This window comes from Ornithodoros turicata, chromosome 3 (genome assembly GCF_037126465.1).
Source record: "Ornithodoros turicata isolate Travis chromosome 3, ASM3712646v1, whole genome shotgun sequence".
NCBI classification, from domain to species: Eukaryota; Metazoa; Arthropoda; class Arachnida; order Ixodida; family Argasidae; genus Ornithodoros; species Ornithodoros turicata.
The window spans coordinates 69,427,369-69,455,241 of record NC_088203.1 but is presented as its reverse complement, the minus strand read 5'-3'; the positions used below and the strand labels follow the sequence as shown (position 1 = coordinate 69,455,241).

Sequence of the window (27,873 nt, the reverse complement as noted above, 5' to 3'; positions counted from 1 at the left end):
TCCGCAGTGAGTGAGATTTTATTTACCAATGGTCCCGCAGGGTATTTCTATACGCGCATAGCTTTTATTTGCTTATTTCGAACAGCCATAACCATGACCTTAACATATGTCTTAGGCAGTCGTTACTTGCATCAATTCGACCATTGTTGCTCTTGCGCCACCCGTTATAACATCAATTTATATTACATATAATCTACGTTATGAGGCAAAATGACACGGTTTTGTGGGCCTCATACGAGCATAGGGACCACAATTAAACGCTTTAAGGAATTTGTCTTGTCCATGTAATGGGGCATTGCAACGGCGTCGCGTGCCCGAATGCGTATCTTGTGGGCCTTCTTCTGCGTCGGCTCCGCACCATTTGAAGCACGAACTAACAAAAAAAAGTTGCATGTTGCTGAAAGCTTCTACTCCCGAAAACGCATCAGTCTCAAAGCGGCGTTCCAGGGCACGGGTAGCTACCTGCAAGATACAATATTTTCGGAGCACCTATTATAACGCAGTTATATTTGTGTGGGGGGGGCGGGGGGGCAGAAGAATTGTTCATTGTTTGCATACAAGTTTACAATCCCTGCATTGGTAGTACATGGATACTTTCATGTAGTCTGCACGGATGCACACTGAAAGACACTGCCTTCGTTTTCTTTGTTTCCCTTCCTGTGTCGACGTAAGGCAGCTTACTGTAAAGTACAAGGGATTCTGTGGTGCATTTTGCAGTTGTAGCAGCTGGTAATTTTAAATGTTGTCCCATGTACCCCAAATCTAACATCATACATACGCGTCCATCTATATAACCACAAGGCCTGAAAGGTTCACGATGCTTCCATAGAAAACTTTTGTCGAACTTGGTTTACCTGCTTTCCGCAATGGCGCTCGCTACATAGCCCAGAAAGGTGGCTGTCGTTGGTTGATAATATAAGCGTAAAATGTAGGCCTAGTAATGAAATAGCGATTTGTAAAATTTAATTCTAGGAATAGCTGGAATATGCGTGAATGTTCATAGGAGCATGTAACTAGCGTCGCAGAACGTTCTGGTCTTCGTTTGAATTAGCCTTGTACCCCAAATTTCGGTAGATATGACGTTCATTCGAAGATACAACGAACGAATAACACATGAGTAATGTACACAATCCTTGAAACCACTTTGAGGTGAAGCTGCAGCATGCAATTTCCAGGGTGGAGGGAGGTACTCTATAACAATCCCGTAGCAGATCGCGATCTGCCAACACTACCTAGATAGAGAAAGCGTGTTCACTCGTCGACGCGACGTAACAACTAAGAGTCAGCCAATCGGGATCGTGTTTTCAACGGCCGTAGCCAATCACGAACGTGATTGCAGCGATCGTAGCCATGGAGACGACCCACTTTCGTCTGTGAGTAGTGATTGAACGCCCTAACTAAATGGGACCACTTTGAAATAAAGCGCTAAACGGTCTCATATCTTGCTCAAGCTGATATTCTGGAAAGCGCGTTGCTCTTTTTGTCTACAGGTTCCAAGTTAGGTGCGATCATTTGAGATCTCTTGAATTCGCAGAACGGCGAATCGCGGTAGCAGACGAATTCTCACTCTATACGTTCACGTAGCGAAGGAGGGAGAGGACGCAATAAGCAGGCGTTCTGTATCTAGGTGGCGCAGGCTCTGCTCAACGGTCTTTGGGGCTTTGGAGCTCTCAAGTGTAGCGCAGCTTTTTCTTGGGAGCTTTCAGTTTTTTCAACAGCTTTGAAGTTTCATGTACTTGTCAGTGATGAAGACTGGCACAGAGACTAAAATGCGTGTCAAGTAAAGCTACAAGCTGAAGAAATTGTGGCTGGACACTGCTGATCGCGTTGGATCATTTCCTTCTAAACTTCACCTTCATTCCAAGAGAATCGGCGAAGTCCTCATTTTTGGTGCTCCATGATTCGTTTCCCGGTACCTTGTAGAGTGCCCTGAGGCATTTCTCATTGTCCTGGATGCTGGAACGTGTCTTGGTCGTGTACCACTCGCGCTGGAGCCCGTCCGCGTCCGCGATTGATCCGCCAGTGTCGAAGGCGTGACTCAGCTCGTGCGCTAACACGTGACCGAGTCCACCATAGCTTGCCACAGGAAGGTCGGTCACCTTAAGCACCACACAAATCTTTAGCATTACTACAAAGCACCATTCACTAAGCAGTCTAAAGAGAACTACCGTGCACAATATTTTTGCTGTACGGTGCATCATCATTTCGCAATTCAATTTACGGGGATGCAAAAAACTGTGGTTACATTGTAACTAACATTAACATTGTAACAGTAGAACACATGAAAATCTTTTGGGGGATATTGGCAAACATTTTGGGGGAGTGTTGGGGGAGGGTCTGGATAAACCTCTTCTTGCAGGTCACGTCACGCGCGCACCACTGGAGCCCCCGGAAGTTGTTGATGGGAGAGAGTGCACATCAAAGACCTGTACGCTAAAGAAAGGCCAGCTGGGACCTGGCTGAGATTATCCTTCTTGCGTAAGAGCACGTCATTTGTTGCGCAATACGCAATACGCCGCAAGAGAAAAGAAAAAGATGAACGAAAATAACAAAGGGACCTTCATTGCTCCTTCAATGGCAAAAGTATGCATTTCGGTTGCTAAATCCTGGCACGGGAGCGTAGTATTGCCAACGCGAAGAAACCGCGAGAACAGAATGTACATGCAATCCTGCAACGCCTATATATGTGCCGCCACCGCGAGTGAAGCCACTCTTGGCAGGGTTTCGTCCCACTTCGCCTATTCCCATTTCGCCTAATGCGATTTTTAGGATTAAAAGAGCAAGAGGGGTACCTGCATTAGGCGAAATAGGATTGTCGTGTCATCTCATTAGACGAAATGGGACTGCCAGGAAGTGCGCGTTACTATCACTGATCGACGTCAGCAGGCAGGAAATGGCTCCGCCCTTGTATGTAGTCTGGGCACCTCACAAAGTTCTAACAAGTGCGACAAGCAGGGTTTTAGAAGGACCGAGTAATGTGGTTCTGATGGCGAAAGCATTAGCAAACATTAAGTCTTTCGTTTGATCTTTTTGCCACTTTGTAGCTAGTTATTAGAGTTTTAGGAAACCGTTGATAGCGTGGCTTGTGTCGAACCGTATCAGCCGGAACCAATCAGTGGATAAGATTCTGAGTTACAGTCGACTGCGATTGGTTCCGATAGACACGATAACTTTACCAACGGTTTGCTAAAACTGCCTATTGATGACTCGATGAGAGTTCGCTTATGAAGGAAAAGGAAGAATACGTAGGCTCCGGTCCGAGGAAGAAGGAAGATATGCGCGACGGACCTTTTTTTTTTTTAGTTTGGTGTTTGACTGCTACCTGGGGCTAGATTTTGAACTTTTCGCTATCCCGTAACGCTCGCTAAACGCTCGTGCTCCCCGGTTGACGGCAAATGCGCGTGACGGATGAACGCGCAAATTTTGAAAAATAGCTATAACGATCGCTATGTGCACATCAAGATTGAGCCCCTGTAAGCATTGAATAAAGTCGCGGTGTTCGTTATTGCAATTTGTGAGTCTTCCTATTGAGAAGGCCTGGGCTTCAAAAGAACTACAAGAAGAATTGGTGCCGAAACCCGGGAAGAGACTACCGCTATAGGAGACTACCTACAGTGGAACATCGTGCAACTGCTTAGGCCTACGAGAGGAAAATAGAACGCAAAGAAGGCCTAAAGCGTCAACGCCAAGGGTCACGCAGCGCTCTTTCTCGGGCTAGCGACGAGGCTACGGAAAAGATAGAAAAGCTAGAGGTTAATCTGCGTGAGGCAGACATAGAAGTAGTGTCTGCTCGAGTGAAGAAGCATATATGGAGAGCTTAGAGAGGGTGGACACCGAATTGGAGCTTCTGTGCTCTGCGGAAGAAGTGGAAGAGGAACAACAGGCGAGCTTTGAATATATTGATCGAGCCACGGCGGTGTTGGCAAGATTGCAGTTCAGACTAGGAAGTATAAGCTCTTCGGAAATTGGCACAGATGGACTTCGTTCAGAAACGAGACCCATGGAAGGTACAAGGATACCAAGCGTTGAGGTTAAACTGCCAAAATTGGACCTCATCAAGTTCAACGGGCAAAGAAAGAACTGGACGGCGTTCTGGGAGCAATTCCGATAGGTTGTACACGAGAACGCGAAATTGTCTGCGTGCGACAGGCTCAATTATTTAAGAGCAGCGCTCACTGGCGAAGCAGCGTCGGCCATTTCCGGATTGCCCCCAACGGAAAGATGCTACGGACACGCCCTTGAAATTCTCAAATGTCGGTTTGGAAATGAGTCTCAGCAAACAGAGGACCACATGACCAGACTGATAGACTCGCAGCCTGTGAGATCACAGCAAAATACCAGAGGCCTCAGGAAGCTTCACGACGAGCTGGCAGCGCATGTCAGAGCGCTGACAACACTCGGGGTACCTGAGGAGTCTTTTTCATCAATGCTGTACTCCCTCATGCTTCGACTCGTACCTCAGGAGCTAGTTATCGATTTCAACAGAAAGGAGCTGGAAGCGGAGGATGAAGCTGCAATAAGGAACAGAAATGACCGAGGAGACGGTAGAATGGATTCAGGGCTTTCGGGAACGCAACACGTAACAAAGGTGAAGAACTTGATGAAGTTTCTGCGAGTAGAAGCTGAGAGCCGGGAGAGATTGCTCGTTGCCCATGGTACAGTTCCTGCAACATCACAGCCATCTCAGAAGAACGAGGACAAGAGAAAGTATACAAGGAAACCAAAAAGACCGTCCTCAGCGTCTGTGCTGCTTCACACGACAGTACAGTCGAGTCCTCGGAATGTTGTTTCTGTAAGGCACGGGAACATTTGCCTGAAGACTGCACTGCAGACATTCCGATTGACGAAAAATTACAGAAACTGCAAGAAACTGGTAGATGCTTCAGATGTACCGGAGCAAACCATATCTCGAAGAGATGTTGGCGGAAACTACAGTGCATGAAGTGCCAAGAGAGACACGCTTCGTCGGTATGCAACCCGAAAGCTGACAAGTTGTCTACTCAGGATAAAACCTCAGACGGTTCTATGCAAATGAGCCTAGGGTTAGGAGACACACTAGATTCCGTGACGGTGCTGCAGACAACCGTTGCGTGGTGCAAAGGAGAATTGGGCAAATCTAAGTGAGATTATATTCGACACAGGGAGTCAACGATCCTTTGTGACCGAAGAAGTCGCAGAGAAACTGAGATGCAGAACTGTGGGCAAAGAGAAATTGAGGATCGGTGTGTTCGGAGGACAAGGAGCGGAAAGGACTTTTCGACGTGTTTCTCTGAAGCTACAGAGTATGAGCTCTGACAAAGAATACAAGATAGAGGTACTCGTGACAGACGTGATCAGTACACAAAGGACACCTACGCCAGGACCAGCAATCATAGACAGCATGAGAGAGAAGAACGTTTCCGTTGAACATCTGTTTTGCAGAGAGAGTAGACAGCAAGTACAAATTCTCGTAGGGGCAGATCACTACTGGGATCTGGTCACAGGGAAAGTCTTGAGGCTGAGTAGTAGTTTACGAGCTGTAGAAACCCGTCTTGGGTGGACGGTGTACGGAACCACAGCTGAAAGTGGTAACAGCCAGCATTGTAACCAGGCGTTGGTATTCAGACTGTCAGTGGGACGAGGTGGATCGTTCATGGATCATCGTGGATGGAGGCAAATGTTCATCGCTCGGACAGTTCTGAGTACTCGAAGCCATTGGAATAGCCGCTGAAAAGGACAGCGATGCGGAAGACTCGGTTCTACAACTTTTTAGGGAGACGGTAGAACAGAAAGATGGACGATATGAAGTTTCACTTCCATATAAGACGACGAGCAATCTGGGAAACAACCAGGAAGTTGCTCTCAAGAGGCTTGGTCAATTGACAGAGAGGCTTATCAGAAACGAAGATGATGGAGAGATACGATCAAACAATTAGAATGTACAGTGAGAGCGGCATGGGAAAAGGTGTCGTTGACGGAAGGCCAAAAGGTTTGCTACATGTCACATAAAGCTGGCTTCAGGAAGTCTAGCAGTACAACTAAATTGAGAGTGGTGTTCGATTGCTCATCAAGCTATGGCAATGCGAAGTCACTGAATGAGTGTCTAGAATCTGGACCAAATTTGAACCCTGACGTAGTCGAGTTTCTGCTGAATTTCACACTCAATAAGATTGTTTTGGTAGCAGACGTAGAAGAAGCCTTCTTACAAATCAACAGGTGAAGGAAGATGACAGGGATGCCCTCCGTTATCTCTGGTATGCAACAAAGCCGAAAAGTGGAACCCCGTTACCTCAGATGGAATGTTGGCGCATGATGAGGCTGCCCCTCGGCACGACAGCGAGTCCGTTTTTACTTGCGGCAACATTACGCTACCATTTTGAGAAGATGAAGGATGAATATCCAGACACAGCGTAGCGCCTTGGCAGGCACATGTATGTCGACGATCTGGTGATTGGAGCCGGGGACGTAGATGAAGCAAAGAAGATCGCAAAAGAAGCGACGGAGATTCTAAGCAGGGCGCGCATGAAACTACACAAGTGGGCATCGAACGACATTGACGTACGAAAGTTCTTGCAGGCTGACTTAAAAGGAAGAAATTTAGGAGATGCGAAAGAGACGCAGAGTGTCCTAGGACTGACATGGGCACCAGAAGAGGACATCTTAACGTTTTCTGAGAACGATCTGTGGAGTCTCCGGCAAGCCCGGAGTGACACATAGCGATCAGTGCTACAAATGACAGCACGTGTCTACGATCCGCTAGGGATGCTGACACCTTTTAGCGTTGAAGGAAGAGCTATATCTTCCAACAAATATGGAAGATGAACGTTGGATGGGACACTCCGCTGCCCTCTAATACCCAACGGAGGTGGAATCAGTGGCTACAGTACCTGGAAGATATAACGATACCGAGATACTATGGAGTCAACCAAGAGACAAACGTCGTGCATAGTGAAATTCACATATTTTGCGACGCTAGTCCCACGGCGTATGGAGCAGTTGCGTATACAGTTATGGAAAACTCGTTACGTGAGAAAAGTGCAGCATTCTTGATGGCCAAAGCTGCTTGCGCCTTTGAAAGAACTATCGATTACTCGTCTGGAATTGATGGCATGCCTAGTAGGAGCAATACTTGCGTCTTACTTGACGAAGAAACTTGAAGTCAGTTCATGTCGACTTCACTTTTGGACAGACTCGAAGATTGCTCTTTGCTGGATACGTGGAGAAGCTCAGCGTTGGAAACAGTTTGTTCATAACAGGGTGCTGGAGATTCAGACATTAACACCGGGAGGTGACTGGAGGCACTGCTGCACTAAGGAAAATCCTGCCGATATGTTAACAAAAGGCATCCCGACGAGGAAACTTATGAACGCTGATCTGTGGGGGAGAGGACCACGTTGGATTCTAAGCAGTGAAGAAAACTGGACTGTATGGACTACAGAGGTCGAAGACTTTGAGAAAGAAGAGTTGGAGGAAAAGGCATTAGTAGTCACGTTACAGGTACACCCAGCAACAGTTTGTGATGTGGTTGACATGGAAAAATACAGTTCAGCAAAGAAGCTACATCATGTGGTGGCCTGGATCCGGCGCTTCGTGGATAAACTCCAGAAAGCAACTCAGGAACGTGGATCTCTCACAGCAAAGGAGCTCCAACGAGCAGAAGACTATTGTACAAAGGTTGTACTACAAAGAAGGGCCTTTGCAGAAGAAATTTCTGCGATTCAAAGCGGGAAGCCGCTACCTGCGAAGTCCACGCTTCAAGGAAACAGGCTCTTTATCGATGACTCAGGCCGTCTATAGGAAAGTGATTTACCCTACACACACAGGCATTCAGTAGTTCTGCCAAAGAAAAACCACTATTCCGAAATGCTCATAAGGCAGTACCACTGTGATTTGCTGCATGCTGGAGTGCGGGACACGCTTGTACACTGACGTGAAAGATATTGGGTAGTACAAAGGCAGACAGACAGTGAAAAAGATTCTAAGGCGATGCGTGGTATGCCAGCGATTTAACGCTAGAAGTTCCCAGCAAGAAGCAGCTCCTCTGCCTTCACCTAGAGTAACGAAATCGGAACCTTTCAAAGTGGTTGGTGTAGATTTTGCAGGACCGCTTGTGGTGAAGATGCAAAGGTCGACGAAGCAACTGTACTTCGTCATATTCGTATGTGCCACTACCAGAGCGCTACATCTGGAATTAGTACAAGACATGGCTACGTCTACCTTTTTATTTGCTTTAAGAAAATTCATTGCGCGACGGGGAATTCCAAGGATCGTGTACAGCGACAAAACTTTTCAGAAGAGTAATAAAGAATTGAAGAAACTGAGACGTTGTTAGCAGCGCTACGACAAAGGAGACACTTGCGGATTGGAGAATTCAGTGGCGTTACAATGCTCCATACGCTCCCTGGTGGGGAGGGTTTTATGAGAGTTTGATAAGGCCAGTGAAAGTAGCACTGAAGAAGACGATCGGCGCTAAGTGTTTGAACGAAGTGGAACTCAACACTATCATCACAGAAATAGAAGCAGTCCTCAATTCGCGGCCGATCACCTTCGTGTATGAAAACGAAAGCGGACAGCCGTTCTCACTCGCTGAATGTCTTGCAGGAAAGAGACTCGTGACCATCCCGGACTGCACTACAGAAAGTTTGCCAGAAAACACAGCAAACTAATCTGCAAAGGTTTTGGCAGCAACGGACGTCAAGTTGCCTTTGGGAACGATGGTACAAGGAGTACCTTACGGAGTTGAGAAACTTTTCCGCCAAATCACAGGGACGACAACTTCACGTGGATAATATAGTAATCATACGAAACGGAAACAGTCCGAGACAGTGCTGGCCAACAGGACGTATCGTCCGAAGCTTTCCGGGAAAAGACAAAAGAGCGCGTTTATTCGAGGTTCAGTTGCCCAACAAATCCACGCTCGTGCGCCCGGAAAATTTACTGTATAGGCTTGAGGTTTGAAGACCGTCTCAAGTTTCAAGTCTACAGTTCGGAGTGAAGAAATTGGTTTCTTCGGGGGGGAGGGGGGGTAATAAGGAAAAGGAAGAATACGTAGGCTCCGGTCCGAGGAAGAAGGAAGATATGCGCGAAGGCGCGAGGGAACCTTTTTTTTAGTTTGTTGTTTAACGCTACCTGTAAGCATTGAATAAAGTCGCGGTGTTCGTTATTGCAATTTGGGAGTCTTCCTAGTTAGAAGGTCTGGGCTTCAAAAGAACTAAAGAGGGTATGATGTCAGTTGCACCACTTGACCACAAAGAAAACTGCTCACTCCGTCGCTTAGTAAGCAGGCGGAAGTTTCAGGTTGGGATTAGTGGATATCTCGAACTATCATTGCAAACTCAAGGTCAAATAATATATCTTGTAAGTAACGACGTCCTTGATGCTGCCTAAATACTGCACCATCTTTTTTGCACATTCGGCAACGAGATGCCTACGATAACGTGTTGTCTAGAGAAGGGTCCATACCCTTCTGTAGGAAAAACATTAGGGAGTTTTAGCGCATCGTACGTTATCGCCTTTGCGTACGTAAGGAATAACCACTCCGCTACCTCTTACGTATGCAAAGGTGATAGCGTACGATGCACTAAAACTCACTATTATCGTAGGCATCTCGTAGCGGAAAAATAGCGGTACACTCTTAAAAATGAACTTCACCGCATAGCACGCTCCTAGCAAACCATCATCTCGAATGATATCGTTATCTACCCTGATTTGTTGAAAACGGGGGGCGTACGCCTTTTTTGTGACACTTATGCTGTTCATAATTGTCACAAAAAAGGTGTACGCTTCCCGTTTTCAACAAATCAGGTCAGATAACGATATCATTCGAGATGATGGTTGGCTAGGAGCGTGCTATGCGGTGAAGTTCATTTCTAAGAGTGTATAGTACTTACGCTACTTTTAATTGGTAGCGGTAGCGCTATTGCGTTACTTTTTCAAGTTTTTAACGACGCTAGTATTGCGCTACTTTTTTGCGGAGTAGCGGGTAGCGGTATTGCGTTACTCTGTTTTGGTAGCGTATGCAGCACTGGGCGTCGGTAATGGAGGCAATGGCACCGGGTGAGGCGGTTCCACTCCAGCGACGTTTTACGAGGCAGAAATGCATCGTGAAATGACCTTGTTGAGCATGAAGGGCTAAACGCATGGAGCGTTTTTCCGACGTTTTCAGGACACGCGCGCGCTCAGCGTGCGTGTGACCTCTTAAAAACCAGTTTTTCAACGCGGGCGGAGGGCGTACGCCGGAATCTGTCGACTACAGATATTCGCGCGCGTCTGGGCGCGTTTTCCGAGAAGTAGACGGAACCATGGCCGTCGTGCGGCAGACAAGGTGGCGTATGAGCAGCTCGCATAAATTTTTGGGACATTATTCATCACACTAAATTTACGTGAACATTTTAATGGTATCTGGAATGAAGGAACGCAGGAACAACAGGAAAGAAGAGCATCTGCACGTTCTAACAGATATTTGTGGTCGACGAATATAGCAACAGTGGCGCGCGTCACTCGCTCCGTACGCGTCTCATGCGTTTCGGGTGGTCGCCTCGCTGGCGTTTCTTCGCCGCGTGTGCAAGGCCATCGCATACGCGCGACGTTTTGACGCTGAGAAAACGTCCAATGCGTTTCGCCCTTGAGGGATTGCCCACTTTCTGCGGGTTATCGGTACGAGCTTAAATATATGTACTTGAGCGGTTGCGGTGAGGTAGGACGAGACATGCAGCCACTGCCTGTTGGTGGGAACGCCGCCGAGAAGTGTTTACTCGAACCATTTTGAAGGACTTGGTAAATTGATTGTTTTCACAATGCCGACAGACAGTGACTACATAAGACTGTAGTTTTCACGCTGTTTGTTAATGTATTAAAACCTGGCTGAAAGAAGCGGTCGCCCTTGTATCATTTGTCTTGCAAAAGGGTCAGGTGCACGTATCTGCACGTATTACTTGAGCAGCTGTATATGCACCTGCAAGGAATGCAGGGCGGTTTCAATTCACTCCGGTGAATATTTGCATATTTCTAGGGCATGCGTCAAAATTAGTGGACCTGAGATAAGTCCACTTGCCAGCAAAATGAAAGTACCACATCCATTTCTCACTCTAGAACTAGATGGAAGGCACATCGAGTTCAACTGGAGCCTGGGTGAAACCAGATGGAAGTACATCCAGTTCAAACTGGAGCCTGGGTAAAACCAGTTTGAAACCAGTTGGCAGTCAAGTGGAACCAAATGGTAGGCACATCCAGTTCAACTGGAGTCTGGGTAAAACCAGTTTGAAACCACTTGGCATGCAAATGGATCCACTTCGGATTCCAGTTTTCATCTGGACCTACCTCACCGCAACCACTCAAATATGCTCAAACCTGTCCACCTACTTACAAGTTAGATGTATGTAGGCTTTTGGATTAACGATTATCTAAAGTAATTATTATGATAATAAATTCTGTGGAGCAAAGCAGTGGAAAGCAGAGGCAGATTGAGGTTATGTTTCATAGCAGCGACACGGCCGGGCGGTTTTAATTACCGAATATGCATCGGACAGCCCTATTTTGTAATGTTTCTATTGTGTTCGAGAGGAGGTTGGACTCTTATACGGAGGTTGCACATTCCAACTTTGAAAGGACGAGTGATTTGAAGGACCATCATTAAGGACCAACTGCGGGCTTGTGATTCCTTCCCTTTCACAGCGGGCAACTACTTTGCCAGATGGTTATGCGTGCGGCCAAAGAAGGTTTTCTTCACGCCACACCTCACAGCGCGTTATCCTCTCCAGCATTACATCAAGACTCATTGCGTGTGCTCCTACATTTGACACTTATCTGCAAACCATCACGCACAATTTAAAATTATTTCCGCAACTTTTTGGAAGTTCAGCTGTTGCTATCGCATTGCTCTTCGTTGCACCAGCAGGGAGATAATCTTTTTTCGCGGCTATTACCATTATAGTGGGGAATGTATTTTGTAATTGAGATGGGATTAAGGGTAACTCGGTAAAGTAACCTTGGGGTTGGCTTGGCAAAAAAAAAAAAAATTCTCGCCACTTAAAATAGATAAAAGCGATCGGAAGTCATGATAAAGGCTTTCCGTGATAAATAGCGGTGACTTCATGTTTTCGGAGAAGTAGAGTGTTCCATACGATTGTTTAATACATTAGGTGAAACGCCCTTTATCTGTGTATGCGTGTATGTTCTGTGTATGCGTGTATGTTCCAAGGTATATCTAAACTGGTAGCGAAAACTAGCGAAAATACCAAATCAGACCCATCGGCAAGGCCACCAGCAAGAGGCGCGAGCGATCCTGGGTGTTGACAGTAGAGGTACGGTTGTAAACAGAAAAACTTTGCAACATGGGCGTCGCTTGTGTGTGTACTAATAGGTTATTCATAATTTCAATGTAGAAAAAACTTTCTGTTGCCCGCTCATGCACATATACGAGATCATCTACCACTCAGTACATTTCCGCATCCTGCTCCTTTGCGCATGTGCCACAGTTAGGGGTGTTTATCCGTGCGTCTCTGTATCCGTACCGTGTGTCCATGCATTGTTATACGGAGTTCGTACACTCTTTGGGTCAAACAGGAAGCGACGTTCACATCTCCGTGCTGTAGACCAAGATTAACACGTGTGAACAGGTGAATACAATGCATCCCCTATTGCTGGGCCCGCGAAAAAAAAAAGATTTCGTCATGGGACGAGCGGCCATGATAGTGTGAGTGTTAGCAGGAACCAACTGTGCACCAACGATGTCGTGTTTTGTTGCAATTGACCTATAACGGCCACTTATTGAATAAATGCAAATGTTAGGTGTACGTATAGCTCTGGGTGAGAAATGGGCCTTATGTGAGCCTTCGTAATTTCTGTATGGTCATCACGATGCCTTTCTGTTTGGAGTTGTCAAAATCTGTGATAACCGTATGTATTTGGAATTGATATGATTCATTAAACCTGATATGCTTTATTTTTCTGTGTTCTCGTCTGGTATTGTTGACTGGGCGCGGAAAAGGGAATACAGAGCAAGTGAAGTGGGCCAATGTAAACGTGCATGGCTAATTATGCACTAATTATTATTCATGCTAGTGACGTCATCTCTGACGTCATTTATTTACAATCGTAGTAGTCCGCGCAACGGATGGATGGCGCTGACTGTCTCAATCATGGCGTCATTCTGAAGACACAGGGGCCTATGGGAGTTGCGCTACCTGTTTAAATATACCTTGTATGTTCTGTGAATGCATGTGACACTTGACGTGCGGTCAGGAAGGCCCTTCGTGTCCTTTGAAATATGGTGAGCCTGATTATGTAGCCAGCAACAAGTGTAAAGACAGTGATTGGTTGACGCGTGTGGTTGAAAAGTAATACTCGTAAATATTGCAGGTCATTGAGAAGTGCAATCTGAATGACCGCGTGACAAAGGCACGACCAGTTCCTCGTGTGCTTCATCGGGCTCACATGTGGCTTCAGTCGAGGAACAAGCTGATATTTTAATTTTATGTCAGCGCCTTCCCTTTTGCAAATCGGATTTTCTGCCATCTAGTGGTCAGCGACATGAGATCAGCCAGCCATGGGATCTTGACCGAGAAAGGCCAAAGAAATTCTAATAGCAATAATCCCCAAGCGTTATTACAAGTGACACTTTCCGGCGTAATGGTAAATTTTGGGGGATGTGGTACATGACGCCACCGAATGAACAAGAGTGACGCGAATTTATTATTGCTGCTTTGGTCCAACAGACCCAAATGGTCCAACCTAATGGTCAATGAGAGCATACTTACCAGGAATGGCGGTAACATGATAGTGGTAGGAATTATGACAACGTGGTAGAAAGGGACGAACATGGCGTTGACCAGGGGGACGGCTAGCCAATCATCTTCCTGGCGAGGAATGGCAGGGCGACTGAGCTGGGCATTCCGAACTGTGCGGCTGACTTGCTTAGTCTTCAAGTATGACAGCCCGAACGGACCATGAATTGTGTTGTGCTGTGCAGAAGCCGTGCAGACATAAAACTGTATGTGAACCAGTAGCGTCCAACGATTATTATTTCTAGCATAATTTAACACTAGCTGTGCTCGCATCAAGAACGACCACTGCGTCACTCCGTATTTTTTTTATTTAGCAATACTGCGAGCCCAGTTCGGGCCCAAGCAGGTGTCATCACAATAATCAAAAGTACGCACAATAATACACAACTAGCAATGACGTTAAAAAAGAAGAAAACAAGGAAAGAAAGACTAAACATATTACAAGATACGCAAAACCAGTCCTATGCGAGCAGCGTGTGAACGGTATTAACAAATCCTATTACAGAATCAATGGATACAGTATTGGACGGCAACCTGTTCCACTCTTCTATTGTTCGGCAAAAGAAATAATATTTAAACGTATCACAAGATACACAATAAGGAAGGAATGCTGTGTTGTGGTTGAGTCTTGCTGACTGGCGGGCAGGTGGGGAAAGGTACGTTTTGGGATCGATACCGAGAAGGTTATTACAAATTAGGTAAAAAAATTTCAACAATTTCAATTTCAATAAAAACATTTCAACAAAAAGTATTTTTCTCCTGACCTGCAATGACTCTAGGTGTGCCCGTTGCAACAATGGCGAAACTGAGTCTGAATATTTGTATTTTGAGTAAATGAACCTAGCGGATAATCAACACGTTCGAGCATGTCAATGTGTCTATTTCCGGACGGATCCCATACAACTGCGGCGTACTCTAGTATGGGGCGTATGTATGTTCTATAGGCCGTTAACTTAACATACGGCGGAGCACCTCTATTTGTACGTCTGTGTATGACGTATATTTATGTACCAGCGAAGTTTCGAATTCTTTTGGACTGGCACAAGCAGCAGAGAGGCTATAACATCAGCAGACCACGGTTACCATCCTTTAGCGTCCACATCTTTAGGGCAAAGGGGGAGGACGACTGGTCCTACAAAGAACTGTTTTGGTGAACATGCTCCGTGTCCCAGTGATCCACTGCTCGAAATTTGTTCCTGCAGCCTACCCGTTCTGATCAAACTCGCCTAACGGCTCACGCCAGCCCCACGTTTTAGCCACATAAAGAACGGGCCGTACCAAGTATCCGTATCGGCCGTCCAGTCCGCTCTTTGTGGACACTGTATCTGGGTAGGCGACGATCTGCCGAATGAGCTTGAGTCTCTGCAGGGCAGACCATCTGCTCGCGTCGTCCATCCATCCAAATGAATCAGCCATCGCGGCACGTACGTCCTCCAGAATGCGCTTCGTCTTGTTCCAGTTTTGAGGAACAACGTAGTCTTCAGTCATGAACCAGGTCAAAGGATAAGGGGCCATTTCGGCCACCAGGGATATACAGCTGAATGTAGCCTACGTGACAATATTATGTCATGAGCGAGCTCTGGAGATATGGTGCTAGTAATTTTGTGGACAAAGCCTAAAAGAACCGTTATGAGAACAATTGACTCTTGATATGGCGTAAACGAGATGTTGCGGAACAGTTTCTGAAACGTAGAAAAATGAATAACCAAAACAAGTTTCATATTATGCTTTAAAAGCGCGGTAAAATAAGCATGTGAAATTGACATGACAGCTGCTACAAAGAGCACAAAAACTCGTGGTATCTAGTCTTGGAAGTGCTCAGCCATTTGTGCCCAGCTGCACCTAAGAGGCCATTTTTGCAGACGGAGCACCAAATATTGGGAGGTAGACTAGTACTTAGACTGGTAAGTAGGTTGCAACGTACGCATGCATACCAAACGCAAACCGAAAACGACGCCCGCCAACATAGATAACAGAATTCCGAGGTTCGGGGAGCTTCCATAGCGTCTAACAGCGCGAGCGGGCCGCAGTTGCCGAGGCCGACGTCACGGCGCTAATGGGGACATCAGGAGACACACAACCGTTGCTGGGTACACAACCGATCCTTAAAGCAAAGGATCTGTTGTTCGTATCCTGTTTCCTTGCGTTGCTAGCATATGAACTTTACAAGATTTGTACAGTTGGAGTTGTTACCTCACAAGAGTTTGTCGTTCTCTCGCGGAGCGCTTGCCGATCCTGGTTCCACCCATCGGGACATTTTGTTTGTCGGTGTTCATGGTCCTTTCTCTCCATCATTCATCCAACGAAAATTCGGCAATGCACCAACTCACCAATGAGAAGCCATATGGGGTTTCGCTATACACGCGATAGGTCAGCGCTGGAGCCATATGACTAGCCAAAACCCAACCGATGAGAACAGCCACGTCGCTTTGTCGATGCTCAGACTCGAACTTGTTGATGTATTCGCCGATGTGCCTTAAGAAAATAACATTTTAAAAATATATAAGCAAATGTTTAGAACACCTTGGCTGTCGCACCGAAAGTGTTGAGATAACCAGTTAAAAATCGCGAAAAATACTTCTGGTTCGGCAGTTCGCGGAGCTCTGCGGTCGATGCATCACACAGTCATATGGTACGAACAGTTGCCGTAACAATTATGTGTGCAATTTGTAACTGAGGAGATAAATAGGAGTCACGAAGGGGGACGTTATACGAGGGGCGTTAAAGTCAAACCGGGACTTTCTGTCTCCTGAGTGTACAAATGACTCCCGCTACTTTTTTTTTCATCATTTTCACATGCGACAGACCTCCGCGTTCACCCCGTAGTGGTCCAAGTAGAGCCCTGCACCATCCGCGGATGGAAGCGGATATCCGCAAGATAGTTGCGGATTCGGATGAAAATTTAGCACTTTCTGCGGTGTGCGGATCGGATGCGGAAGGCTCGACGTCGGATGCGAATGCGAAAGCAGCGGATCGGTAGCGGATCGGATGCGGATATACCGCGTGCTGCAAGCTTTCCACCAGCAATTGCGCGCCGACAGCGAGCGCATGCTCGGGTACACCTTTGACCGTGCACGGCGAGGAGGAGGAAGAGGAGGAGGAGGAGGAGGAGTGTCGTTGGGAGGAACCCGAGAGGTCTGCCTGCCTGATTAGGCGGCATGTTTCTCGGGAAGGGAAAGGTGGTGGAGAGGGGGAGAGGAAAGGGTGAAGTGGAAGACCGAGCGGAATCCGCTCGGGGGGAGGATAGCTGCGTCCATGAGCCGACTTCAGGGGAACTGTGCCGGCATACGCCTATTACACATCTGAGGGAAACCCAGGAAAAACCCCAGACGGCACAGCCGGCCCGCGGATTCGAACCGCGGACCTCCCAGTCTCCAAGCGCACGCGTTACCGCTGCGCCACCGGAGCTCGTACCGTGCACGGCCAAGACTGGAGAGGAGGCATTTTGGCGTCTCGAACCACGCGAGCACCGGCGAGGTAGTGTTCCACGCGCTCCAGAAGTCTCTCCATATCGCGTTTCTTGAACGATTGTTGAAAGGTTTTACTTTGCTTGTCGTCGAGAGTCCTTCCGTGAGAGCACGGAGGCATCCGAAATGACACCAACATGCGGTATTTACGCGTCATTCCAAACGTGCGGATCTTGCGGATCGGATGCGGTTGGTGCGTTTTGTTCAGCGGATCGGATGCGGATGTAAACTGTTGTGTATGCTGCGGATGCGGATCGGACGCGGATAACGTGTGCGCGGATGCGGGTCGGATGCGGATGCCAAAAATCTCATCCGCGCAGGGCTCTAGTCCAAAGTTTGTGCAAAACAGAAGACACGTGCTAGACAAGATGGCAGACAACGAGCTGAGCGCGCACATGGAACAGCGGATTGTCATGAAGTTTCTCGTGAATGAAGGCGTAAAGTCATCTGAAATTCACAGAAGACTTCAGGCTGAGTATGGCCACGATACAGTTACCGCAGCAAAGCGTTTGAGTGGTGCAAACGGTTCCGAGACGGCCGTACATCAGTGCAGGACGATCCCGGCCGGGGCGGCTCAGAGCCCAGTGTCAGAGTTCCTGAGAACATCCAACTTGTGGAGCGCCTAATCCTCAAGGACCGACGGATAACATGTCTCGAACTGGCTCGAAAGACGGATCTTTCCGTGGGAACGTTGAACCCAATCATTCATGAACACATCCAGTTTCCGAAACCGGGCGTCATCACCAAAGGAGTCCTCCTCCTACACGACAATGCACGCCCGCATATCGCGCATCTCACGACACGCACCTTACAGGAACTTGGCTGGGAGTTGCTGCCACATCCCCCTTACAGTACAGACCTCGCCCCCAGCGATTTTCATCTCTTCGGGCCACTGAAGGCGTTCCTTGGGGGCCGCCACTTCAGCTGCGACGACGAGGTCAAGAATGCGGTCCGATCATGGCTGCTACGCGTCGGTAAGGATTTCTACGCTGGTGGCATCCAAGCCCTCGTGAAACGCTGGGACAAGTGCATTAGTGCAGCTGGAGATTACGTTGAAAAATAAATTTCTCGCATGTAAGTTCATTTTACTTTTGCGAAAAATGAAAAGTCCCGGTTTGACTTGAATGTCCCTCGTAAATTTGATCCTGTCTAGCGAATCTTTAGGAACATGACAAACGCTGCATAATGTAAAAACCCCGAGGCGAGGGAACACGAAGGGACGACACTACGACATCATGCATCATCTTCACCAGCTCGCTTGCTTCTTAGCCATTTTTTCATGACAAACGCGTCCGTATTCCCAAGGTTAACCGTAGGGGAGCCTAAAGCATGCACGTACGTTGTAGCACACCCTGCTTTCTTTCTGTAGAACTGCTAAGTAGGTCAGTAAAATGCACCATGAGAAGTAGTTCACCCCCACAAAATCATAATTTTCGCACAAACTGAACAGCTGAACAGCCGCAGAAAGCGACCTTGCGCAACGGTGGTGGAGACCAGTACCAGCCTGTGGCCTTGTGCTGACGGCACACCGTCTGCGCTCGCTGATTGCTTCAGAGACATGTCGTCTGCTTGTCAGCTGTTCAGAGCACTGAAGAAGCATTGCACACTCACAGGGAAACTCCGGCGGCACAATGAGATCCTCCATGCCCACGGTCACCCTTTCAATCCCTAATCCGCCCCCCCCCCCCCGCCGATGGAACAAAGAGAGAAAGCCCTCACACACAAAAAGAAAAAGGCAGGCGCTGACCTCGACTGACCTTGCTGATGTTATACCGTCATTGGTTGTCCTTCTCCTCCTCGTTACACCCCGCGGGGCGAGTCGAGAGTGAACGAGCGCGGCTGTGTTTGTGTACGTATTTTTTTTTTTTTTTTTGGTGGGGTGGGGGGGGGGGATTGCATGCATCAAAAGCTTTTGTGTTGTTCGGAAAATTGACGCATATACTCTCATCGGATGTCAGATGAATATATTGTGGATACCCCAGCTTCAATTCACATATTTTTACACACAAATTCGTTGGCACTGAGACTTTCGTTTCAGGCTCACAAATAAATCCTGACACTCGTGAGGAAGCATGTTTATCTCCATATACGACATACCAGAGAGTCTGTGGGGATTATTTTTGAAGGCTTATCTCTCCTGACGTAAAGAAAAAAAAAAGAATACTCAATGTGTTACTCATGCTGTTGCACCGCTTCGTATACGGTGCGTGGCCTAACTCAGAGGCGTACCAGAAAAAATTGTAGTCCAGGAGATGGATTTCGTTGTCCATCTTGAGACTCACATTCTTCGGCAGGTGCTTGTTCACTGTCCACGTAAAACGATCTGTTGTTATGTACCGCCGTGACACCCTCGTTATATCTGGACGCAGAAACAAACATCATTCAGACAGGCTACTTTCCTCATATGCCTGCTCATTTTAAGACAGGATAGCCGAGAGATTGTGAGCACAATGTTCTAAAACACGAGACGTCGTCGCGTGGAGGAATAGTTGAAATTGACTTGGAAATAGTGGAGGAAGATTCACAAGTGTGGTAACGTAATAGACATAATTAAAAGCGGGGCACAGGAAAGCAAGCGGGATTATTGTACCCCTGAAACACGGGCCACGGCGGGACTTTATAGGAAGGATGAAGACTTCCTTCTTGCTTTCCTCCGTTCTCAACATTACCTCATTTGTGTGTCTTCCGTGGCCTGAATGACACACACACACACATGGCCTGAATGGCCTGAATGCTTTAGCACTGGTAGCGCACGTCGTCTTTCTGTCAATCTTTGTCCCCTCTTCGCGCTTTGCCGTTGTATGATGCACTACCAACAAGCAATCAAATTTGCTCTCTTGGATTACACACACGTCTCAGATTTCCGGAAAATGCAAGGCGCTTCAGTACATCCAACTCTACAACATGCAGTAAGTCTTCAGGGAATACAATATATTTCCCACTACACGTTCGTTTCTTTTTGTTTTTTTACGGTACCTTTAACTCTGATGTAGGCAGGCTTCGCATTCCCCTCAATGTGACCAGGTAGTAAACGTAGGAGTGCCTGGATGGTGGGCTCAATGACTTTGTTGACGAGAACCTTGTAGTCCATGTCCGGGTCCAGGTAACCGGGCAGACGGAAAATACCGAACGCGTCGGTGGCATTCGTGTACCAACGTGACACCCACGTCGATAAGATGGAGCTGACGCTTAACCGCAAGATGTTGGAGTTGTCGGAGCGTAAGTCTGTCGCCACCTGAGCGCGAGAAGCAAGGAAATTTACGGTATTAATGTAATGCGTAGTGTTTGCCAATAAACAACGGTGCACTACGAATTGAATCTTCGTTCCGAATTCCGATTCTTATCGGAAGCAGCACGGAGGAGGCAGCCAGTTCCGTAGAGTGGCTATCGAATTAATTCAACTAGCCGGAAGCGCATAGGAAGGTTACCCTGCCCTTACAGGCGGTGCATTGGAATTCTCACACAGCAGTATAGCTGGGTGATGTGGGGAGATGTCTCTAAGATACAGGAAAACCGTTTCGGTGTTCCTGAACTAGTCGTGTTGATAAAGATGCGTGTGACAAAGTTGTCCGCACAGAAATCTATATAGCCAGAGAACTACGGATCCTTGCAATACAATGGTTACAAGATGGGAGGCATACCTCGAGGTCAAATAGAGTTGGGATGCCCCAGTCGAGCGCTGTTGCAACTGCCACATCGAGAAGGTCGAGCTTCAGCCCTTCTCTAACGTTGGGCCAGTTGAAATTGAGAGACTCGAGTAAGTGTCGGAATGCGCTGTCGTCTTCGTGTTTCTTGATGTGTATCAGGAGGCAGCTGCGGACGGCTTCACCAGCCAAGTCGGATGCAGACATCAACGAACGACGCTCTGGTCAACAAAAATGAACCATTTGAACACTTCTGCCACTTAGTATCCTTTTGAGCCACAGAGACGTACAGTTAGCTTGTAGGCTGTTAGCTATTTTCAAGGTTAACTTTATTGACAAGTTCAGCAACTGTTTTTCTGTTTGCCAGAGGACAATTGCTATGAAACACGTAACCGATAGGTACTGAGTTTTTACTGAAGTACTGAGATAGGTACTGAAGCATTTTTGCTTTCGCAGACCAGTGCTCTAGCGCTATAGTTCACATGTTCACAACCAAAGACGGCAGGTTTGAAGTCTGACACATTTTCGAACTGCAAGTTCGAACTGCAACAACGCTATCATTAAAGGAACCAAATGATTTTCGCAAATTCCGAATACTCTACAGGAAACCGCTCTCATGATTCCTCACTAACGTACACACATCGGCTTTTAACCGTATTCAGTACAACGGGGACGCAGTTACCAGGCAAAAATAGCGAGGCATGACCGCTGGATATATGCCTTCGAAGCGGGCTTACGTCTTCGCCATCCTTCTCTCAGCCAACCCGCCGAGGAGGACACACCCCGCGGGACCATGTGGGTGCATGGTTTCCGTTTGGACAACAACGACGTCGTATATCTGCCGTCGAAATCACTTGAAATATGGCGAAAGGCAAATTGTCAGCAATGGAGGAAGAGATTATGCGACACACACAGAGTCTATAGATCGTTCGGTACTCAGCAGCTCTTAAAATGTCACGGACGAAGGTATGTTCTGACGAAGAAGTTCAAAGAGGAAAACGTGCTCCGGTAACCATGCTGAAAGCCAACGGCTATATTACATTTTTCGTAGGATTCTGTGTCAACGGTTAGATACAATCTTGTCTCCAGGTCAAATTAAAATGGCGAAGTATTCACGGCGAAGTATGCAAGCTTGTTTGCAAAGTTTGCAGTTTGCTCGCAAAAGCCCGTCCACGAATCGGCAACATGTTCTGTGTATGATGTCACGGCCAGTTCGCCTTGGAGGCGGGCCGTAGCAGCTACCGTTCACGCCCGTGGTTAATACAGAATATCTTCGCTATTTGAACGATTTTCAACTTCATATTTCACAGAGTGAATGCTTTAGTACAGGGGAACAGATTAAAAATGATCGTGGGCTTGTCAAATATCCTTTCATGGTCCCTTTAACGACGTTTTGCAACAAATACTGGAGGGTGTGGGAAATATGTTTATTGTGGGGAACAGCGAAGGGAAAAGTTAGCGGCTTGCGATTCCCTGAAAAAGACTGAAAACAGTGAGATGAGAACCATTAATGTCACTAACAAATACCATTTTGATATTGAAGTTACGACCAGCCGTCCCTTTGAAGCGTGCTTCACCTGCATAGTTCAGCGGGAACTAAAACTTTACAAACATTTATTCGTGCAAGATGTTACGATACGTGACAAACTGTTCTCTTTCGCTATTGTCGATTAATTGGTGGCTCTTGGCTGATGGCTCTTAGAGGAATCCAGTTACACTCGTACGGGGATGAACTGGCACATATACTACGTAGAAAGACTGCGTCCGAGGCGAATGCAACAGAATGAATCCCGAAATCACAATTTCTCCTTTGGTAAGGGGCGAAAAATAGCTCAGCGTTGTTTCGTAAAATCTTCTACATTATGTGAAAATGCGTGTATTGGTTTCTTCCTCTCGCTTTAACAGTTTGTGCACTCTAAAATCTGTACCTGTTAAAAAACCCTTAAGGTACATTTTTGCAAAAATGTACCCTTTATTTTATGCGGTACGAAAGCGCCTAAAAGGTACAGCATTTTTAAGGTACTGCCGTATAAGAGGTACAGCCGTGTAAGAGGTACTGCCGTCTAACAGGTACAGCCATTTTAGAGGTACCGTCGTCTAAAGGGTACAACCGTCTAAGAGGTACTGCCGTCTAATAGGTACGCCCGTCTAAGAGGTACTGCCGTCTAACAGGTACGCCCGTCTAAGAGGTACTGCCGTCTAACAGGTACGCCCGCTTAAGAGGTACATCGGTCTAAGAGGTACGCGCGTCTAACAGGTACGCCCGTCTAGGGGATACAGTTGTCTAAGAAGTATACAGTCCACACACAACAGAGAGGAACATGTTTATGGTGACATAATCCGCACGTGACATATAGCACGCACACTAAAATGCACGACGCGCATCATGTATTGTGTGCTTATGCGTTGGTATCGGTAGTGATAATACACACTCGCAGAAGTGTGCATCTGTAACATACGCGAAGGCGACCAACGTGTTGCAAGCACATGCGGAACAAAGACAAAAGGCGATCTGAATACTGATTCGCTCTTTATTTGACCTTAAGCGATTTCAGCAGCTGCGAAAGCAGTCTTTCTATACGGCTTTGGGAATTCGTTGTCGCCCACGACATATATTTGCAGCAGGCCTAACAACTGGCCAAAGGCAGTTGGGTATGTCAAGTTTTTTACGTAGTAAACTGTCAAGCAGCAGAGCAGCACAACCTCATATAAGCATGCCCGACGGTTTCAGCTGCACAGCCTCAAACAAGGCTCTCCTGCCCGAAAAAGAGTTCCGGTCGTGGAGACACCACCTCTTCGGGGACGGCCTGGAGAGGAACGCCGCAATTACGAGGGTGGTTCCATAAGTTTCCGGCCCGACCAACTTTTAATAGTCATAGAGACGAAACAAGTGTATCACTTTTCGACATAGTCACCCTTAACTTCGATGCACTTTTGACACCTTTCAACCAGCATTCTTATACCCTTGAAAAAATAGTCCGAAGTTTTGTCCGCAAAATGCTGGATAACTGCCTCTTGCACCTCACTATCGTTTTGAAATCTCCGTCCTCTGAGATCCCTCTTCAAGCTTGAGAACAGGAAGTAGTCACTCGGTGCCAAGTCTGGACTGTAGGGTGGGTGGTGGATTTCTTCGAAGCCGCACTCCTTCAGTGCAGCCTTGGCAACAGAAGCCGTGTGGACGAGGGCATTGTCCTGGAGCAACCGGACACCTCGACTCAACCTGTCGCGCCTCTTTTCCTTGATGGCGTCTCGCAGTCGGTGCAGGAGTGAAGCATAATAAGTCGCACTCACTGTGGTGTTCCTCTCTTTGAAGTCGATCAGGAGGATCCCGTGACAATCCCAAAATATTGTTGCCATGATCTTTGTGGATTGTGTGACCTTGGCTTTTCTTGGGGGCGCTTCTCCTGGTTTGCGCCATTCCATCGACTCCTTTTTCGAAAGGGGATCATAGTAGAGCACCATAGTCTCATCCCCTGTGACAATTGACTTCAATATTTCTTCGTTCTCTTGACAAGCTCCAAGAACTCTTTGGCACAGACGACGCGCCGTTGCTTTTGAACTGACGAGAGAAGTCGTGGCACCCATCTCGCACTGACGTTTTTCATGTGACGGCCCTCGCCAATGATGCGAAAAACGGTTGTTTTGGAAAGCCCCAGCCTTTCTGAGATTTCCTTCACCTTCGGACGCCTGTCGCTCAGCACTTCCTACTCGACAAGAGACAAATTTTCTTGTGTCACCACTTCCACTGGACGACCATCGCGTGGATCATCTTCAGTGGACTCTCGCCCCAGTCGAAACTGCTTAGCCCAGTCGAAACTGCTTAGCCCAGTCCTTTACCTTTGTGTACGACGGAGAGGCTTCCCTGTACACGTTGTCCAGTTGCGCTTTAATTTCTTTAGGTGAAAGTCCCTCTTTTGTCAAGAATTTTATCACAGCGCGGTACTCGATTTTTTCCATTTTAATTGAAGAGTGCACTCTGGCTGTTTGAAATGGCGCTCTCCAACTGACAAAAGCATGGAGAGGGTTGAGGGTGGTGCTCCGGCCCTCCAACAGATGGCGCCACCCGTCCTTAAGAGCATTTTCAAATTCGCGCGCATTTTCTACCTCGGGCCGGAAACTTATGGAACCACCCTCGTAGTTCGTGTTTGTGCCCCCCAAAAGATTTGTCTCAAACAAAGGAAGCAGTCCACATACCGTTAATATCAGGTCATACTTCGTTTTTTGTTTTGTTTTTTTTTTACGTAAGAACACACATCGACGAACGTCGGCGATTCTTTTCCTTCATGGCCGAAAAAGCCGCCAGGATGTTGGTCATCACCACCACAGCTGGTTAAACATTTTGCGGAATTTGACGTCGAATCCAGTATCAGCTGAGAAACAAATAAAGTTTAAATATTAAAGATAAACCTACCACTGTCGGCTTGAGCAGTAACAGAATAGCAAAACCGATCACTTCGCTTGATTTATTTCGATCGTATGAATAATTAGTGTTAACAAACTACATCGCTACGCCGTTAAGTGAAGACGTCATTCTGGCCCATGTGTGTTTTGCTGACTGGCTACTCTTGCTGGTGCCTGGTTTTCCAGCAAAGCAATGTGTAAAGGTGATCAGATTTCTCTCCAGTATAGAATTAATTTTATTCCTTACTCGGAGAGCTGGATTCGAAAGGATCTATTGGAGGTGGCCATGCCACGGGGTAGTATTGATCGTTATACTGACGGGAGGTACATTGGCGCGCAGACTTGTCTTCACCAGTGGAGCGCGTGTAATTGGACGCTGAGACGCAGCTGGAAGCGAGGTTGGGATGATCCATTATCCCCTTGAAGGGAGGGTCGGTACGCACAGCGGATGAGGTCGCGTTTCGGCATCTCCGTTGTGCGTACCGACCCTCCCTTCAACAGGATTGTAGATCATCCTGATCTCGTTTCCAGCTGTCTATCAGCGCCCGATGACACGCGCTCCGCTGGTTAAGGCAAGTGTACGCGCCACTGTATCTACATCGGAAAATACTTCAGAGCTACAACTGGGACGATAACCTGCAGCGCTAGACAAGCCTGAAATAATACACTGACGTGGAACGCTTCTAGGTTGTTAGAACCCCCAATGCAATCGCATACGCACTCTGGCAAGGTAGGCTACCCAAAGCTCACCCTACATGCACGCAGTTGTAGCGAAAATGAACAACGTTAAAGAGCAACTTACCACCAGGTACACCTTCCCGGCCTCTTCATGTCCCTTAACCGGTCAACTTAACCGTGCGAAGACGGCGGCTTCCTGATCACAAATAACCTTCACACACGGACGCGGCTGCACTTATAACGCATGTTCCTTCCGTAGGTATCAAAGTTTCGATTCGCTAGATATCAGGCAAGATAAAGAAAATATAAGAAACTGACCCGCCTGACCTCATGAAACCACTGGAAGGTGTGGCTTGTCGGTTTGTCGACAGCTCATCTGTTCCGGAATGTTTTTTCTTTTAGTTTTCATGTTGGCAAGAAGAAAACCTGCCTCCTTCACGAACACGCGGAGAGATCTCTGTTTTATCGATGTAAATACCCAATAAGCAATAAACCTAGCCTATACAGAACGGCATTTTCCTTCCTCACTGTCTAACCTGTGTTCCTAATATACTTGAAACAGCGCAGACAATTTAATCAAAAGTACCACGGTCGAGGCTCTTTAGCTGACGACACAGACAGGAACGTTTTATCATCTGCCGTGAATGAAACAATCATGTTGTAAATCAACAGCTAATCTTTATCTCCAAGTCCGTGCGATGTACATGCATTATCTGACTGCATCGAACCCTTTGGGGCGTTACTTGAACGCAAGAAGTGCTGAAAACAGTGGAAAGCACAATACGATTTTACGATACGAGGTACTGCTTTATACGGTACAAGACACGGTACCTCGTAAACTGACCGTGTACCCCATAAATATGCTTGTACCTTATACATACAAAGCGAGATCCTTTGTCACGCCCAGTACCTCTTAAAGCGACTGCGGAAAAGCACTGATGTACCTGATATTTACCAGGTACAGCTCGATATAAGGTACGTTATAGGGTACCGATTTTAGAGTGTGGTATCTGTTCTTACGTCGCTGTTAAAGCTAGGGGCCTTTATGTTTTATGACCACTGCTGTCTGTAGTGAAATTACGTGATACAGAACGATGCAATTGTGGAGGTCGACTATCCTTTTCGCATATTCCTCGCAGTCTCCTTAGTATCACTAAGTACTCAAAACTATATTCAAACTTTGCGACCATTCGGAAACTTCACGGCTTGCTGATAACTGGGGAGGGAAGAGGCTAGCCTAAGAAACTGGCTTCCAGAGTTAACACGTACACCCTCGTGCAGCAGATAACGTTCGTGTCAATGTTAACTAATGTCGAAGACGACATCACTCACTTCGTTTTCCGCGCACCATCTTGTAAACGGCCGCAGCGATGAGTTCTCCCTGTAACCTGGTGAATTCGCTGACCATGCCTGGGTGCGCTGAGGTCCATCTACCGCACACGAAATCAAAAAAGTCATTGCATGGATCCGCGTTTCTGTCCAGAGAGCGAATGATCTCTCGGATGAGATCGTACCGCCGCCGTGGGAAGTTGTCCACTAGTTGACGGTGAACGTTTAGCAGTGAGCCTTGGTAGTACGGGCTGTTGAGATGAAGGAATTAATGAACCGTGAACGGTCTTCGATGCACACATTGGCGTCTTTAACCATTACTATAATACCTGTGCCATAACAAGGCCTTTTCCAGATGACCCCTTCGCAGAGTTGCGATCCAATCCACGACCCTCGGGAATCCGAAGAGAACGGTTGCCAAAGTCATCGATACGCAAAATGAGACCGCGGCATAATCCGTCCTGTTCAGAGGTCCCTTTAACCTGACTGCCGGTCTTGGGGTCGGTGTTGGCCGCAGCAAATTAGAAGTGTCGTCCATGGATGATCAGCTCCAGAGACGCTGGGACCCTTCTAGACCAAACTGCTGCAACT

At 47.2% G+C, this 27,873-nt stretch overlaps 1 protein-coding gene across 3 annotated transcripts; it reads right to left on the bottom strand.

Moving 5' to 3' along the window:
* Positions 1-27,873, bottom strand: LOC135387267 (endothelin-converting enzyme 2-like). 3 transcript variants are annotated; one of them, XM_064616549.1, is made up of 10 exons: positions 27,612-27,873; positions 27,286-27,533; positions 20,872-21,095; positions 20,207-20,465; positions 19,460-19,589; positions 16,094-16,238; positions 15,042-15,311; positions 13,737-13,940; positions 1,854-2,099; positions 1-462 (listed from the first exon to the last, which is right to left on the bottom strand). In XM_064616549.1, exons 1-10 carry the CDS (start codon positions 27,818-27,820, stop codon positions 199-201), a joined length of 2,199 nt encoding a protein of 732 aa, XP_064472619.1. In that variant the 5' UTR covers positions 27,821-27,873; the 3' UTR covers positions 1-198. The 3 variants fall into 3 exon arrangements, with proteins under 3 accessions (XP_064472619.1, XP_064472620.1, XP_064472621.1); XM_064616550.1 differs by lacking the exon at positions 15,042-15,311 and having other exon boundaries at positions 13,737-13,967; XM_064616551.1 differs by lacking the exon at positions 15,042-15,311.

What these genes read in the sequence shown, in the direction of transcription:
- LOC135387267 (XM_064616549.1), bottom strand. Translation starts at nt 27,820, where the DNA reads ATGGACGACACTTCTAATTTGCTGCGGCCAACACCGACCCCAAGACCG. An exon ending in AAGGCCTTGTTATGGCACAG is followed by an intron (nt 27,534 to 27,611) that starts GTATTATAGTAA and finishes TCATCTCAACAG; the next exon opens with CCCGTACTACCAAGGCTCAC. An exon ending in CTGGACTACAATTTTTTCTG is followed by an intron (nt 16,239 to 19,459) that starts GTACGCCTCTGA and finishes TATTTTCTTAAG; the next exon opens with GCACATCGGCGAATACATCA.